The sequence below is a fragment of the Beauveria bassiana genome, assembly GCF_000280675.1.
Source record: "Beauveria bassiana ARSEF 2860 unplaced genomic scaffold BBA_S00003, whole genome shotgun sequence".
NCBI lineage: Eukaryota > Fungi > Ascomycota > Sordariomycetes > Hypocreales > Cordycipitaceae > Beauveria > Beauveria bassiana.
The window spans coordinates 307679-325297 of NW_007930838.1; the positions used below are offsets into that span (position 1 = coordinate 307679).

Genomic DNA, 17619 nt, shown 5'->3' on the forward strand with positions numbered 1-17619 from the left:
CACAGAAAGCAGAACACCAAAAAAAGATTGCTGGCCAGAGTCTAGATTCAAAAAGGACCGCGCTACCGTTGGTGGGAGAGAGAACGCCACGGCGCCCGATTAATTACTTTGGAAAAAGCCACTGGCAGGGAATAAGCGACCAGGTGAGTTATCTTGTTCCCGACAATTGATGATTTTGTGCGGCATGTTCTCTGCGGCGGGGGGGTTTTTTTTTTGGTTGGAGTGTCCGATATTCGCAAAATGTGACGACTGGGCTCAGACGGTCGCAAAACTAGTCTTGTCTTGTGCAAGTGGAAGCCCAAAGGCTCATCGAGTCAGAGGAAGATTCATGATCTGGGACCATTTGACTTCCACGACCCGCGTGAAGGGCAGCCAAAAAGAGGCCGAAAGTGAGGAGAATGAGAATGATGAGAAAAATGGCTAGACTTGAGGAGAGAGAGAGGTGTTATTTGGAAGTTGGAAACCCACTTTGATAATGTGTCTTACATTGTCAGCCCTTAATTGCCGTGCCTGCCAGCCGTGGAATTAAGAAAGACAAAGAAGATGGATCGCGGAAATCATTTAAAGTTATAATAACAATACCATCAGGACCCGCCCGCGCATTCATCAACAGGCCAATGCCCGTCTCTTTTACAATATCTGTCAAATGGGGTTTCTATCAAGCACCACATCACCACTAAACTTTCGGCGCCGGGACCGGGCCGAGCGTTACAGTGCCAGACCGGAACTAGGCGGCTTCTTTCCGTTTCCGCCTGGAACTTACTTGACAGGCCTACTAATAACCTGCTCAGACCTGCCTGCAGACGACAGATTCGAGTCATGTCCATCACTTGACCAGAATCACCACAGCCAGTCTCTACTTTGATGATCTGACTCTTGTTTCATTGGCTAGCATGTTCACGATGGCGTGCCGTCATTCCCGACAAGAATCTCCAATTCCACCTAGCCCAGCTCTCGGGGATTAGCTCGGCCTGCCAACTACCGATATGTCATAACTAAAGTACTGCACGTTGAGGCTTCAACGGCTTCTTCTAATACTGTTGGTAAGGCTATGCCTACAGGCAGTACAGCAACTGCCACGACTGGCTTCCGCATCTGGCACGTACGACTTTCTTAATAATGCAACCCGCAATTGCTGCCATTAGGCTACTTATTACTATCGAATACCCGCAAGGGTTCTCACGGCTCGCTCTTCGGCTTCTGGATTCCATCCCCACCAGCCGCCACTAGTGCCCTGCGCCGATGCTGCCCCTACCTAAATAAAAAAAGGCATTGGCCGAAGCTGCGGAGATGAACTTATATTTTTTTCGATCTTTTTTTTGTTTCCGGCTTTCGCAGTCCAATCCAATCCACCAAACTCGAGTTTTCTCATGATGCAAAGTACGCATTTTGCACAGTTGAAGAAGGATTGTTGAACATTCAACAGGATACCGACGACTCCACTACATCCGGAACGAAAATGGCCGAGGCGGAAAAGGTATCAAGTTCGCCGACGCAAGACATTGCGCAAAGGGCCGGTGAGGCCCGGCTCGCGTCAAAGGAAGCTTTGCCAGTGGGAAAAGACGTCGAGATTCCAGATCAAAACGATTCTTCTCAGCCAGACACGGCCGCAGACAATGACAGAAAGGCATTTCAGGCTCGATTCGAGCCCGGCGACCCCGAGAACCCACACAACTTTGGTTCCGCCAAAAAGGTGTCGATTCTAATCCAGATGTCGCTCTTGGCGCTGGTGGGCTCCCTGGGCACGTCGATAATCGCCCCAGCCGAACCCGTCATTGCACGATACACAAACACAAGCACAGAGGTTGCGACTCTGGTGCTGTCTCTTTACGTCCTCGGTGAGCATTGCCTCGGACGAGATTATAATGTCCGCATGATGATGACTGACCAATTTTTTTTTAATCTTTTTTCAAAATAGGCTTCGCCGTTGGCCCGCTACTATGGGCTCCCGTGAGCGAAGTCTTTGGACGCCGGTGGTCCATGCTGCCGCCCGTCTTTGGCCTCGCGCTGTTTAGCATCGGCACCGCCACGAGTACAAACGCCGCGAGCATCTTCATCACCCGCTTCCTCGCCGCCGTGTTTGGCTCCGCGCCGCAGAGTAATGTCTCTGCGGCCATGGGCGACTTTTACGGGCCCAAGACCAGAGGCATCGCCATGACTTTTTTTGCCGTCTGTGTCGTCGGAGGGCCGACGCTGGCGCCGCTGATTGGGTCCGCGCTGCTGGTCAATCCAAAATTGGGGTGGCGATGTGAGTCCGATTCTGGGACCCCTATTCAGTGGACGTGGGTTGGCTAACTAGCCGCAGGGACAGAGTATATGCAAGCCATCATCTCGTTTGCCGTGGTCGTCATTTGCATCTTTTTCTTGCCGGAAACGTACGGCCCGGTCCTGCTACGGCGCAAAGCTGTGCGCTTGCGCAAGGAGACGGGCGATGACCGATGGTGGCACCCACACGAAGAAGAAAAGATGAACATGGGCAATATTGTGACCAAATACATTGTCAGACCGCTCAAGTAAGTCGCATGTGCCGACAATCGAAACAAATCGTCCCTAACAGCCATCTTCAGCATGCTCGTCACAGAACCAGCCGTCACATGCATGGCCATCTATGCATCCTTTGTATTCGCCCTCATATACATGTTCCTCGAAGTCATCCCCATCGTGTACCTGGAAGGACGCCATTGGAGCCCCGTCGTCTCCACGCTTCCGTACCTCAGCATATTCATCGGCGTCTTGTGCGCCGTCTTTGTCAACCTCGCCAACCAGCCGCTCTACGCCAAGGCCATGGCCAAGAACAACAACAAGCCCGTTCCCGAAGCGCGACTACCACCCATCGTCATCGGCATTGTGCTTCTCGTCATTGGCATGTTTTGGTTTGCATGGACGGCTGTGCCAAAATTCCATTGGATACTCCCCACCATCGCGCTAGGTATGTTCAAAGTCGCCCTGCTCGCTCTGATTGATTGAAAAAAAAAAAAAGCATCTAACCATTGATTGCAAAGCATTTGTCGGTGCGGGCTTCAATATTGTCTTCCAGCAGTGCCTCAACTTTCTTGTCGACACGTACGGCATGTATGCTGCCAGCGCCTTGGCCGCCAACACCTTTCTTCGTTCGCTCCTCGCGTGCGGACTGCCGCTGGCGGCGAGACCCATGTTCTCAACCATGGGCGTCGGGCCGGCCGTCAGTCTGCTGGGCGGGATAGCGTGCGCAGCGTTGCCGATTCCATTCATATTTTACAAGTACGGCGCGCGGCTGCGAAGGGCATCCAAGTTTGCGGCGCTGCGGGACTAAAGTGGGTGAATGGGCGTAATGTACAAGAATCGGCTGGACACGGGCAGAGATAGATTTAGAATAGCATCATCATTGGAAGCGCATTTTTGGTATGGCGGGTTTATGAAATATCGCTGTTGATAGATACAGAAAAGAGATTATCGCAAGTACGTTGTAATTATAAGACAGCAGATCACGCAGCAAGTGGGGGCTCTGAAGTTGTAATGCTGGGGAATAGTTGTCGACTTCCGGATCTTAGCTAGATGAGTTATTGTTACTAGAAAGTACAGCGAGTTCATCTTTTGTACGCCACAATAGTGCCAATACAGACTAAATGCACCCGAGTTCAAGTCTTTATCTTTTTGGCATGTTGACTTGGGAAGGACTGGAATATCTGGTGGGGTCGGTTCTGGGAAAGCCGAGGCGCAGGCTAACGCGCAGTCCTATTGACCAAATTATTTGTTCGGAAACGTTATTTGACGTGTAGATATGATAGTCGGAATTAAAGTAGTCAAATGTTGACAAATCAAATCGCAACCGACCGTACTGGTGCGGGGTAGTACAATGTCGACAGATCTCGAGCCAGAATCGAGACATTGGCAACAGAGGCTGCTTTCCAAGGCTATGCTGGATAAATACTGTGACAAGTATTGTGTGAGATTTGATTAATGAACATGTGATACGCCTCAAAGGATAAACCCAGCACCAGCATCAACACCCAACATGCAGTGGAAGAGTAAAGCGAGCATGTTCACGACTACGGTCACACAACTACAGTCACAGCCACGCTCAGCAACACGGCAATGCACTAACGGAACGGTGGCCGCCATCACATGCATGCCAGAGTCGACGCATTACCTGTCCAGCTAGGTACAGTCTAAAGCGCGCCAAGCGACACACTGACAGGTGGCTGCAGCAGGGCGCCACCAAGCGCAACGTTGAAAGAATTGGAGCCGGTCCTATCAGTCAATTGTTGTAAAGAGGATCGACGAGCTGTTGAATAACTTGACGGTAGCTATACCCATGCTGTGTTGTTCCTGATTCAAGATGCCTTTTATTTCTCCAAATTCCGGTGGCCGTCTGGGGTGCGAGGATTCGTAATTCTGACATCTATTTTGGTTTTCTGGGTTGCTTTTTCTGCGTTGGGAGGCTCGACACTGCTCGCGGAGATTCTACATTCACAGCGGGAAACAGTTATGTTTGTCTGATTCATCGATTTGGCGTATGAATAAAGCCGCGGTGGCGCATAAGAGGACCGGAACAGTTGCCGAAGTAAGAATCATTGATACCAAGGCTAGAGTTGCAAGGAGACGACAAGTCGAGGTCGCACCGCTCACATTTGTGCATGACAATGTCGCACGCAGTCAGAAACCGAGGGGAAAAGGAAGCTGAAAATGCAACACGGCTGTGCGGCCAAGAAGCCAAGCTTGGGGATGCACAGCCGTTGTGTCGATTACAAGCACTAATTTACTCAGGACGGCTTGGCCGGGCCCGTGGGCACTTCTTGGAGGAGTCTTTGCGAGCTTGGCAGCCGAGTAAGAGGCTTGGCGGCGACGGTGATTCGGCCGGGGCGGTAAAGCGGCGGCGCGTCCTTTCCGAGGGCGGTCCGCGTGCTTTGCTAGCTGGGGCTTGGCACACTGGTTGTTTGCTGCATTACTGCATCGCAGCTGGTATTAGTCTGGCAGCTGGCAGCTGGCAGCTGGCAGATGAGATGAGCAAACGGCTCGCTATTGGCCTTGGCTTGGGGGAGCTGGGATTAATTAAAATATATGGAAACATAAAAACAGCACGGATTTGCAATTTATCAAAAGATGCCGATCTGGTGTTTTGTCGCAAGCACAGCATACCTTGGCTTTTATCCTATACGTTTCATACTATACCTTGCGACACTGGCCCAGCAAAACGTCAGCTACCACGCCTACACGTCTGGGCTCGCCAGCAATAGTTACGGCACCCCAGCCTTGTAATTCCCAGGGCATGAGACTGGAAATACTTGACACGTTACAGCTCTACATTCGTACGTCAACAGGCTTGGCGGAACTCGCCCTCAGACCCTGATAGCGCTCCCAATATATCGAGTATCTAGGCACTAGGTAGTAGGACCGCTTATATCGGGCTACACGAGTCTTGCGAAACCCATTGCATTTCGCTAGGTGCTGCCACTTTTGCCGTGGCAAGACAGCCAAGACGACCACCAAGACATGTCAAAATACACCGCCAATTCAAACATTGCCCTCAATCCCATCGAGTTTCAGAAAAAAAAAAAAAAAGGGTGTCATCTTAGAAGAGGAGGCCGTCCATTAACTGGGCAATATATCTTTCTTCTCAGGTTACACGGCAGCCCGCGTGCACAAAGTGCTTGCCTTGTTCCTTACCTGCACCGGGGAACCCGTGGCCAACCCACCACGTCGGTCGCAGTGCAGGGGAGCCACTACTAATTTCGCACAAAGCTCGCACCAAAGGCGGCACCACTGCTAGACCCAATTTGCCAAGAGCTCCAAGACTTTGCCCAGAAAAAAAAAATAATAAGAGTGCAAGCAAAGGGAAAGGAAAGGAACAAGAAGGTCATCGGCGTATCGTCGCCCTGCCTTGGGTTCTATCTTTTTTTTTATTGCAAGGTGACTCCTTCCCCCCTTCGTGTCACGGGCTTTTTTTCTCCTTCTCTTGATCGTAGCACTTCTTTTTTCTTTCTTTTCGTTCATTACGAGTCGCGCGATCTGGCTACCGCGCACGCTTCGGAGCTTCATTTACACGCCGGCTCAACTGCCCTCCCCGCCCGCTACGATTGACCCTCTGTGATCGACACGCCGCTGCGAAAACAAGTTTCGCACCCTCTAGCCTCGCGCGCCCGAGGATCTCGCCAGTTTGCCGATCATGGCCACTGTGCGACGCAGCGCCGTGGCCGCCATCTTCGTCAGTTTCGCTGTGCTATGCGGCGCGTCAACGGTACCGAGCGGCAGCAGCAGCAGTATTTCATCGACTACAATCACCACGATCCCAACAGCAGCTCCGGCCATCACTCCTGCGCTGTCTGCCGTCTCACAAACCACACAGGAAGCTACCCCCACCGGGCCAATCACAACCGCGCCCATCTTTCTGCCCTACTATCGCGGCTCGGCTTGGTCTGCTCTCCGAGGCAGCATTCTATCATCTGTATGTCGACTTTCCCTCGAGTGGCGTGTCGGCGTAACCCCTTCCTAACCATGGCGACCCCAGGACGACGTCAAAAATTGCACAACATATACGATATTCTGCTGCAAAGAGCCAGCGAAAGGTTGCAATCTCGCCCTAGAATTTCCATTCATTATTGTCGAAGGCCCCAAGACGGTCGAATTCCACGGCACATATACGTCCACTTTGTACGACGGCTCCCGAGCTTTGCGCAATTCCCGGTGCCGCAAAACATGGCTAACAAAGAGTATTTCTAGCATTGCCGACATCGCATGCGATCTCGACGGACGAACTGCGGCGACATGCTCCGGCTATTCGAGCTACAAGTCGGGCTACAAAAACGGCCACGTCACGGGTCCTACTGAAATTTCCTGGAGCTCGACCTTGACCGGCACCGATGTTCAATGGGGCGTCTTGACGATGGCTGCTCTCCCCAAACCGACTGGCGAAGATGGCGATTCAGCTGATGTCACGGTGGCGCCGACTGAGAATACAGGGCTATTGTTTGTGCCGTCCGATACTCCGGGAAACGCTGCCAGTACGCAAGCTTTGCAACTTTGGGCAGCCATTGTCGTCGCCGCGAGCACAATTTTTGCCGGCCTTCTTCTCTAAGCGTCGTGGCGCACGCACAAGCGCCGCAAGCAACAGTCTGGTATCAATACGCAGGCGAGTTCGAATTGGAAAAGGGAGGGCAAGGATGGGCTTGCCATCGAAGGGCGGGCGAGCATTTGGCAGGACCTGGCGTGGGCACAAGTCCCATTGGCCAGAAAGTTTATACCCCCGATACAAATCAGTGCAACCTGATAGCATGGATGCACAGGCGTTTTTTTTTCTTTTGGCAATGCTGATGGCGGCATTTTGGAGTTTGGCTTTTGTATTGTGATATTCATGGCATGGAGTTTGGCTCGTTTCTCTCGGTTCATGCAGCAGTCGGAGAACTGCTTTCAATGCACTTTGGTTCTTTTATTTTGCAGATTCGGGGAGACATGTCTTTGTCGGCAATAGTAATGCAGGAAGACATCTCATCAACGTTTCAGTCTCAGTAATTAGTGATGGGGGTGTGTTGGCAAGCCACTCACTTGTGGCTGGTAGTTTTCACACAAGTCAACCTCCAGTAGGTGATGGCGTAAATGGGTTGATCGGTGAGCGCACGTATATGCAAGGCTGGCAGGACGCCGACAAGAATAGATAGCTACACGGCTACCCAGCGGCTACTGTCACCTCGTAGAACGTATATCTTTTTCCGCTTTGTTTTTTGGCCCGAATAACTCGTGCAGTGATCCATTTTGGAAGGAAGATGGGGGGAGAAAAAGCTATTTCGGTGAGCAGATGTCATCCGGTCTTGTAAGTCCAGAGTCAGTGAATACGATGATGGGCCCCAAGGGGCTAAAAAGAGGCGGTGCTTTCTTCTCTCTTCACGGCTCGGACGTGCGCCGTTGGGTATTGTCGATAAAGGTTAAAGAATTGGTACTTCTATATTCAGTCATGGCGGGAATGAGGGCTCTGCAAGATTTTAGACTGTAGTTTGGCGCTCGGATGGCAGTGGTTCTACCATGGACAAGCCACAGCACACAACTTCAAGAGGCGCGCAAGTTGGGCATCTTCCTTTTTCAGCGTACTAAACTCCATCTTGGTCATTCTCTTTTTAGCAACCCCTCCTTTATCTGACAGAACAACGTAAAAAGGTCAAAGATGGGGTGATGAACGACATAGGGCTGCTGTAGGCGGTTCTATCAGGAAGCAAGCGAACACGAGGTGGCCCAAAATCGCTCGCCGCGAATGGGTGAATGGTGGGTTTTTTTTTTGGCGGATGTAGGTCAGGTCATGAATACGACATCTGAAATCGACGGAGCTGATGGATTCGAATTGTCAAAGGCCAGAAGTATGGCAGTGGGGAAAGAAGGAGAGAAACAGGTTGACAATTATGGCAGAACAAGTTACATCGGTCCGCGCGGGGAACCATTCAAGGAAGTCGAATGTGGCGTTTTATACAGGAGAGGGGGTGTGCAGGTTATGTTTATTACATCTTGCGTCTTCAGAGGCCACGAACAGGCTGCAGACATTGCATGGCAGTTGCTGCTGTGCGTACAGGACATGGGAACATCATGCCCAGCCCCCCCGAGGCGCATGAGCGGTTGGGAGAGAATGGATATACGGATGATAGTATCCGTCAAGCCCCTCAAGCATCCCTAGTATGGCTTGGGCAGTGAGGGCTGCAAGAGAGAAGAAATGAAGAAAAGAATGAGACATGATGGTAGCGGAGTTTCAAGGATGGATGGCTGTGCCGCCGTCTCGACGAGCTCTTGTTGGTGAAAAAAGCACGAAACGTAATCGTTTACCATGATGGGCCGCGAAGAGCTTTCAAGACAATAGGTAAAAGAGGAAAAAAGAAAAAAAAAAAAAAAGGTCAGAGGCAAAGTTCGAGGCTAGGGGGTGGGAAAAGCACATCTCCGGTCCACGACCACCGCCATCAGCTGAATTGTAGATTTCTATAAACAAGGACAAATCGAAAACCTATACTTCTTATGAATCTAGTTAGTGCGTCTAGTTTCTAATTTAGCTACTGCTCTCACATCATTCTCGAGGTAATGCGATTGAACTCTTCAGGGGTGCTGTTGGTCTACTTGTAGACTGGGCATGCTTCTTCATTCTCACCAAGAGGCTGGGAAGCAAAGGTGGGTTGTATGGAAGAATCAATGAGGCTGGGCCATGTAATACGGGTGCAGACAGGCAATATTATTCTGTGCCTCGAACCGAAGACTGCATACCGCCCGCCGATGTGCAGCTTGTGATTGCAGATTCCATGCACAGTGCAGCCACAGCCACAGGCCGAGGTGGCTCACATCGAGGCTGTTCGGCCACAACCCGGCCGGCCTGCACAGAGAGAGACAAAGGTGTACGACATGTTCTTGCCCGGGTTAGGCCGGGGACCATGATGAGACCAGCGATTCTGTACTCTTTGGGCTATACATACTTGTATCGGCTGGCTCTTTGGCTAGGCCGAACGGGAAAGCATGAAAGGGATACGTGTACGAATACTCTGTACGGGGCTTGCAAAACGGCCATTTATGTCATTACAGGACGATGAGGTTTAGTACGAATAGACCAAAATAGCTTGGTCGGAGAATGGATATTCAGAGGTTGGTCAAGACGAAAGGAAGATAGAGAAATCGTCAGGGATGGATCAGCAGCAGCAGCAGCAGCAAATGGTTGGTGACACGATCAGATGGCCCGATATCGAGACCCCTGTCAAACTGGTTCAATCTGTCGTGTTTCAAGACGGGTGCCCCTCTGATTGTTTTTGCGTTTGTCTCAGCTGCTGCTTGGCACGACCGGGGGGATTATGCCTCTTTGTTGCAGCCCAAAGGTATTTCTTTTGAGACGAATGCTGAAAAAAGAAATTGCGCGCATGGCAAGCTGAGCAAGAGCCGGGAGCAAGCATCTTGTTTTAGATTCCCGGCCTTTTGATACTTTTTGATTTGGTTTGAGCGAAGAGTACCCCATGCTGAGACAAGCTCATCAGCGGCTGGGCTAGCAGGGAACCACTGTATTTTTAGTGCATAGGCCCCTGTAAGAAGCGGGCGACGGGCGGGGTTACGAGCTGCCACGGGCTGCCAGAGGGCAGCGATTTGGCGCCCAGTCTAGGCCTAATATGTTTATGTCAGTACGGATTAGCGCTGGCGAGGTTCTCTTGATGACGCCCTCCCTGACCTGGTTGACTGGTTGACTGGCACTCGGTGGACAAAAAACATGGCGGTAGTCTACCTACAGCCACCGCTAATCGTGGGCGAAAATCAGTGTATACCCGCCATGTTTTTTTGTCCACCCCTTGACTGGCAAAATTGGTAAAAGAGAGACTTGCCAAGTATCCGTATGTCTGCATCTTTTTAGCTCGGCCGCCAGAACGTGTCCGTTGGCTGCGAATGATGCCGCCTGCGACAAAACAACCCGTTGTGGCACCAAACAAGTGAGAGCTGCCAGCAAACGATTTACCTGCCAAAAATTCCATTGATGATACAGTGGATGGCATTGTTCTCCCGCCATTATGATTGACGAACCATGTATTATGAACAAGGGCGTGGAAGATCTAGGAACAATCGGGCGGTGTCCAATGCCACTAGGAGGAGTCGACTGAAAACACACGGGCTGGTATGCATATGTTTTTTGCCCAGACAAGTCAACTGCTACGCTGGTGATGCACGTCACAGAAGCACGCTTTGCTTTTAGCACAGCATGGCAGAAGACGGATAGGTCGTGAATGCATGTTGATTACTCATGACCCCAAGCAACCCCAGGCAAGGCAGCCCTGGCATTTTGATGTGTCCACCGCCCCGGCACTGGCCCATCCCGAGCCGAGCCAGACACGGCTCTGACAGCCTACAGGCTGCTTGGCCACCAGCCGCTGCCTCGTATCAAAACATGGGTCCGCCTATAGGGCTTACATGAGTGGTCCTCGATGGCCAGATGGTGTCGAATTGGCGACCAGAGCCTAAACGTTTGGCATACCGGGGGTGTTGCTTGCTTCATCACAACGTGCACCAAATCGTTTCAAGGCAACCACAACCACACCACACCAACAACCCTCATCCGTCAGACTTGTTCTTGTATGTTTCCTTCTGCCAGATCCCGTATTTACCCAGCTTCAGCTGTCAAGCCCTTTGGTGCCCCATTTCTTTCGTATTCACCGGGTATGACCGTCTGGGCGTGTCGCTTCTCCTCATCCATGCAAACGACTCGGCCAATCCCAGCCAAGCTTCCCCGTCTCGAACCCAGTCAATAGACTCGGGCAAGGGCGACACAGTCGTGCCAAAACGGGAAAAAAAAGTTGCACAGTTGAAATAAAAAACAAATGCGATGAAAACAAAACAGGCACATACCCACTTTCTTATCCCAAGCGCACACACGTTGACACGCAACGGCTTGTCCAACACGGTAGGTACGCCTGACACGTCCTTTCACGTTCTTTCTCTAACCGCCCATCAGTCCTGTTTCCACCCTTCCACTTCCATTCTTCTCTCCCGACTTGCTCCAAACGACTGGTTCTCATTGTTTCTGCATCAAACAGCTCCAGGCTTTTATTTGATAATTCTTTAGTTTACTCTTCTCGAATCACAATCCAAACCGAGCACAACCCTGCCGCCCGTTTGGATACATCACGCCGTCCATCCTCCACTCAAGCCTTGCAGGCGGGGGTCTCACAATCACCAGCCTTCGGCTTCCTGCCATCCATTATTCTAGTTTGTCAATAATATTTCTTTGTGTCTCTGCGTCTGACATTTCTTTTTGGCTTCTATTATAAGGGGCTTGCTTTCTGCTGTTTACCTGCATTCTGTTCTTCTTGTTTGGGTCGAATTGTGTGTTTGCTTGTCCATATTCCTCTTCTGTTCATACTATCGTGCTTGGCCTCTTGTGCTTGGCTTGCCGCTGGTGCTCCTCCCCCTGCTTCAGCCGGCGCCTATTACTACCCTCTCCCCATTGGTCTCATCGTGCCTGTTGCGTTGTGGCACTCGATTTTCTTTGACCCGGTCTCTACATATTACTCACGTCCTGAGCCATCTTTTCTGCCTTGCTCCCTCCTTCAACTGGAGTCTGCGTGCGCAGTGTTGAATTCTCGTGCATACCGAGCCGAGCTGCCTACATACACTGTCTGCAACACCTTCGCTCACGCCGCGCACGTCGTATCTTGTCGCAAAAATGAAGTTGACCACCGTTCTATCGCTGCTGAGCTCGGCTTCCGCTGCCGTCATGCAGCCCAAGGATCTCGATGTTCAAGACACCAGTACGTCTGCCTCGATACCACCATCGCCAACTTGGACTAACACATGCGCCAACAGGGTCTATCCGCAACGTCGCCGCCACCATTGCCCACGGCACAATGTCCTACTACCAGGGCAACACTACCTCCGAGCCCAGAGGCATTGGCAATGTCAACCGTCCTTACTACTGGTGGGTTGCTGGTGCTCTCTGGGGCATGATGATTGACTATTATCATGTCACCAAAGACCCTAGCTACAACCAGGTCGTCCTCGACGCTCTCCTAGCCAAGACCAATCTTGGTCCCGAAAACAACTATCTACCTCCCGAGCACGCCGACGAAGAAGGCAACGATGATCTCTTTTTCTGGGGTAACGCTGTCCTGTCCGCCGCCGAAAACAACTTTCCCCAGCCTAAAAAGGATCTACCCTCGTGGCTCGACATTAGCAAAAATGTCTTCAAATGGCTCGAGTCCAAATGGGATACCAAACATTGCGACGGCGGTGTCTTTTGGCAAATTCTTGAAAGCAATCCCAACGGCCTCAACTACAAAAACTCCATCAGCAATGGCGGCTTCTTCCAGCTCGCAGCCCGTCTCGCCCGCGCCACCAACGACGATCAATACATTCAGTGGGCAGAAAAGATCTGGAACTGGTCTTGGGACAAGCACCTGATTGACCACGACCTTTATCGCATCTCTGACGGTGTCGACATTCGCGATCAGTGCACAAAGCCTAATCCAGCTTCCTACACATATCTGAGTGGTATATACCTCTATGGGGCTGCTGTCATGGCCAACCACACTGGCAAGTCGGAATGGTCTGATCGTGCCGAGAAGCTTCTCAGTGGCTCTAGCTGGTTCTTCTTTAACGACGGCGACAGCAAAAATGTCATGTATGAGGGTGCCTGCGAACCCATCGACTCCTGCTTCAAGGGCAATGCCGACATGAGCACCTTCAAAGGCTACCTCGCCGACCTTATGTGGAAGAGTGCCGTTTTGCAACCCTCGCTCCATTCCAAAGTTGCCGAATGGCTCATCCCTACAGCCAAGGCCGCTGCTCAATCTTGTCAAGGCGGCAAGTCCAACACCGAATGCGGCATGAAGTGGTCCACCGGCGGCTACGATAACCAGACGAATCTGGGCCCCCAGATGAACGCTCTTGGTGCCGTCCAAGGCCTCCTCATCGATTCGGCTGCTCCTCCCATGCAGGCGAGCGGCATCGTCCGAAACTACAACGCCACCTTTGAAGCCGTTGATCCCAACCGAACGGATTCAAGTGCAACACCGACGGAAAATAGTACGTCCAAGACGCCCACTTCCACAAAGACGGAAACCCCTACACTCACAGCCACATCCTCCACACCATCCACATTATTCACATCATTCACATCATCCTCGACAGTCACGTCTGAAACTTCCACCCCTACTCCAATGCCAATCACCACCCTGTCTGCGCCTGAGTCTACAAGTTCATCAACTTTAAAGACTCCTAGCACTTCAAGTTTTGGCTCCCACTTTCCCAACTCTGGGAGTTTTAGCTCCGAGTCATCAACCTCTGTCATTACACAAATCACTACACCTAGCCCAGCCGAGACGCCGAGATCGATCGAGACTAGCGGAACCGCGACCACTGGAAATAGTGAGTTGCTATCGACGCTATCTTGCCCGTCTTGCACCGTCTCGGAGTCTTCTACTGCCACCGACATGACCATCACTCTCGACCCTTCGTCTACCCCTAAGCCATCTTCCAAGCCCTCTTCCTCCATCGCGCGTATTATTACCTCCACTCCTGGGTCTTTGTCATCATTCTTCGCCCCCTCGCCTCCGTCACACCAGTCCATCACCACCTTCCTTTCCATGCCCAATCAATCCCATCCCGGAACGGGATTGCCTTCTTCTGGTCTAACACATAGTATAGCTACATTGCCATCTTCTACCGACGAGTCTGCTGCCACGACAAGTTGTGCCAATCACATCTCCATTGCTGTGGCTGTTGCCTTGAGCTCGGCCCTGGTAAACTGGTTGGCATGAACGCCTCCATCTTGGGAGCGCAGTATCAACAGTCTTGCATTTCTTTTTCATGAGTCATGATTTCTTTTTTGGGCGCATGGTTGGCTCTTGTTTTAGTCCATGGTTGTGTACTTGTTCAGGGGTCTTGTTTTATTTCATTTTTGGTGGAGTTTCGTGTATCATTGCCATCATTTTTTGGCAGCACTAGAACGGCCAATACACATGGCAAGCCTCACTGCTGCAGGCTACTCTCGGATAGACATAACAAAAAGCATTATGATTGTGGCATAAACTGCCAGCAATATAATTTTAAAGTTTATTTACATTTCATCTATCAAAGTGATGTAATAAGTGCGCTTCCATGTCGTGCCGTATTCTATCATATATGGTCGCCTTTGATCATTGGCCTCTAATTCTCGCCAAGACGTCTTTCAATGAAGTCAGGAAACGAGTCACTTCATCTTCTGTGCCGACAGTAATACGCAAACAACCCAGACAGCCGTGCTCCTTGCCACGAAAGCGTACGACGACGCCCTCATTCTCGGCAAGAACCGAGTAAACCTTGTGCGCCACGTCATTGTCCGGCTCGCCCGCGGCGTTGAGCATCTCGTACAACAAAAAGTTGCTCTCGGTGCCGCCGCGCAGCCTGCCGACGCCCGGCACGGCGGGCAGCTCGCGCACGAGCCTCTCTCGCTGCGCGACGATGCGAGCGCGGTTGGCGCGCATGACGGCGAGGCCGTCGGGGCCGAGGGCGGCCGAGGCGAGGGCGCTAGTCGGGCTAGAGATGTTGTAGGGCGCCTTGAGGCTGTTGAGGACGCGGGCGACGTCGGGGCTGGCAAAGGCGGCGCCGAGGCGGATGCCGGCCATGCCAAACGCCTTGGACAGGGTCTGCATGACGACGAGGTTGGGGTGCTCGGTGACGAGCTCGGCGAGGGAGGTGTCGTCGGGCGCAAAGTCGACGTAGGCCTCGTCCACGACGACGACGCCGTTCCAGGTCGGGTGCGCGAGAATGGCCTCAATGTCGGCTTTGCGGAGGAGCGCGCCGGTCGGGTTGCCGGGCGAGCAAAAGTACGCGAGCTTGATGGTGTCACTGCTGCCAGGTGCAGAAAGAGCGGCGGTGACGGCGGCGACGTCGAGGGAAAAAGACGGTGCGGGGAGAAGCGGAACTTTAACGAGGGCGACGTCGTTGACTTGGGCCGAGACGGCGTACATGCCGTAGGTGGGCGGGCAGACGAGGATGCGGTCGCGGCCGGGCACGCAGAAGCAGCGGAGGAGCGCGTCAATGGCCTCGTCGGAGCCGACGCCGACAAAGAGGTGGTCCGGGGTCAGGGTCGAGGGCGTGTGGGCGTGGGTGTTGCGGAGCGTGCAGAGGAGCTGCTTGAGGGAGCGCTGGTGAGGGTCGGGGTAGCGGTGGAGGCCGAGCCAGTCAATGTCGACAGAGGAGGAGGAGGAGGCGGCGGCGGAAGAGGCGGCGGAGGGGGTGAGGGAGGGGCCAAAGGCGTTTTCGTTGGCGTCGAGGAGGATATTGGTGCCGTCGTCCTTGTAGTCGCTGAAAGAGAGAAGGAGGATGAGGTGTCAGCGATGCGAGTAGAAGAAGTGCTGTACAGGAAAACGGGGGGGGGGGATTTGACGTACTCTCTGGCGCAGCGGTACGGCTCCAAGGCGAGAATGTTGGGTCGCGCGCAGGTCGCGAGGTTAAAGGCCGGCATGGTGAAGGGTGATGGGTGATGGTGATGGTGACGATGGAGGGGGGAGGGGCACACAAGCCGTCAGTCAGGGTTTTTTTTTTTTTTTTTTTTTTTTTTGTATCTCTCGCAAGCACTCGACGTCAATTGGCCTTGCAATTTGCGAAATCTCAAAAAAAGATGAGCGAGTGGCACCGGACTAGGACTGTCTTTATAGTCAAAAAGGCCGTTGGTTGTGAGAGTGAAATGACTCTTGGCCAATACTTGCTGTAGTTGCGTTAATAGAAGATGTAAATTATGGTTTTGGCGGCGCCGAACCCGGAGGAGCTTTGTCACTGCGGGGCGTTCCTGATGCGCAAGTGGGGCCGGAGCTTGCGAGTCACAGCTCAGGCGGGCGAGCAGCGGTAAATATTACCTAGCAGTCCTAGTTACCACGACGGTCTGCAATTACCGTTGCAAAATAATTTATTGTTTTAAAAAAAAATCTATATTTAATACTACGCTAGCTCTATACAAAACAGAATATCCAATACAACCGCCTACGTCCAGAATGGCGGAACTGGCGGAAATGAGCGGCACATTACACGCCAAATGCTCTCGCAAAACTGTAAAACTATAAATGAAAACCAAACAGGAATACGCATCGCTTCTTCAAAATCTGCCCACGCATCACAATCCGCCAAGCCACGAGCGCGGCGCCCATGCAACCGGCAATCAGAGGAATGAGCTGCCCGACCGAGTCCAGGTCCGCGCGGCCAACCTTTTGCACGCCATTGACGCGAATCAGGTACTCGACCGTCATGGCCGACAGCACCAGCAGGCCTGCCGACAGCGCCAGCAGCGCGAGCTCGATGCGCGGACGGCCCTTGTTGTTGCCGTGCGCGTTGGCGGCGGCGAGGCCGCGCCCAATGCCCGGCCGGAAGCGCGTCACGAGCAGGTATACCCAGTAAGCGACGAGCGCGACGCAGACGACGAGTCCCAGAACGGACAGGACCTTGCCGAGGACGCGGAACCAACCGTCAAAGGAGGTTCGGCCGAAAAAGGCCACTTCGGAAGCGCAAGGCGCGAGGGTGGGTGCGGGCGCGGACGCTGCCCCGTCGGCGACCCCATCTCGGCGGCGGCGCATGGCATCGATGCCAGCAAACCAGAACCAGCAGCCATAGGCAGACAGGGCCGTGTAAAAGAAGAGCCGGGCGACGCCGGATATGGACCGCAGGTGGCCGACGCCGTCGCCGGTGACGCTAGAGAGGGAGCCGCAGAGCAAGAACTGGGTGATGACGGCGGCGGACGGGTGCAGGCCGCTGGTGCTGGTGGTGGTGGCGCCGACGCTCTCGGTGCAGAGGCCGATGAAGACGGCGAGCTGGATGATGAGGTTGGTGGTGCGCAGGCCGGCCTCGCTGCGCGGCTCAAAGACGGTCGAGAGCAGCATGGCTACCCACTGCGCGTAGAGGCCGACGCGCACGCCCACGCCGTAGAGGTCAGAGTTGCCGTCGTAGCCGCAGCCGTCTTGGCGTATCGCGAGCATTGTCGTTGAAAGCTCTTACCCCCCTCTTTTCCCCGGGGGCGGAGAGGGGGATCTGAAGATGGTATGGTATGGGGGGGTTTGGTGGGAACGGCGGGATGCACGTTTGGTGGCTGTAATGCTGGTGCAATTGCGGGCAGGACTTTGTTATAAAATGCCCCAAGCAATGACGGTATGCCAACTGCGGGAAAAGGGAAAAGAGGAA

At 52.9% G+C, this 17619-nt stretch overlaps 5 protein-coding genes across 5 annotated transcripts; 3 read left to right on the forward strand and 2 right to left on the reverse strand.

Annotated features, from left to right (window-relative positions):
* Positions 1–1459: 1459 nt before the first annotated feature.
* Positions 1460–3292, forward strand: BBA_01336 (bicyclomycin resistance protein; the record flags this gene model as incomplete). The annotated part of the gene is made up of 5 exons (XM_008596433.1): positions 1460–1838; positions 1919–2248; positions 2306–2513; positions 2568–2929; positions 3003–3292. The coding sequence occupies 5 exons, from the start codon at positions 1460–1462 to the stop codon at positions 3290–3292; spliced, it is 1569 nt and encodes a 522-aa protein (XP_008594655.1).
* A 2853-nt stretch (positions 3293–6145) lies between these two features.
* BBA_01337 (uncharacterized protein) lies at positions 6146–7054 on the forward strand (the record flags this gene model as incomplete). The annotated part of the gene is made up of 2 exons (XM_008596434.1): positions 6146–6424; positions 6488–7054. The coding sequence occupies 2 exons, from the start codon at positions 6146–6148 to the stop codon at positions 7052–7054; spliced, it is 846 nt and encodes a 281-aa protein (XP_008594656.1).
* A 5082-nt stretch (positions 7055–12136) lies between these two features.
* Positions 12137–14228, forward strand: BBA_01338 (glycosyl hydrolase family 76; the record flags this gene model as incomplete). Its single annotated transcript, XM_008596435.1, has 2 exons — positions 12137–12221; positions 12277–14228. 2 exons carry the CDS (start codon positions 12137–12139, stop codon positions 14226–14228), a joined length of 2037 nt encoding a protein of 678 aa, XP_008594657.1.
* A 378-nt stretch (positions 14229–14606) lies between these two features.
* BBA_01339 (histidinol-phosphate aminotransferase) lies at positions 14607–15916 on the reverse strand (the record flags this gene model as incomplete). Its single annotated transcript, XM_008596436.1, has 2 exons — positions 14607–15756; positions 15843–15916. 2 exons carry the CDS (start codon positions 15914–15916, stop codon positions 14607–14609), a joined length of 1224 nt encoding a protein of 407 aa, XP_008594658.1.
* A 589-nt stretch (positions 15917–16505) lies between these two features.
* BBA_01340 (uncharacterized protein) lies at positions 16506–17417 on the reverse strand (the record flags this gene model as incomplete). Its single annotated transcript, XM_008596437.1, has 1 exon — positions 16506–17417. The coding sequence occupies one exon, from the start codon at positions 17415–17417 to the stop codon at positions 16506–16508; it is 912 nt and encodes a 303-aa protein (XP_008594659.1).
* Positions 17418–17619: the final 202 nt, after the last annotated feature.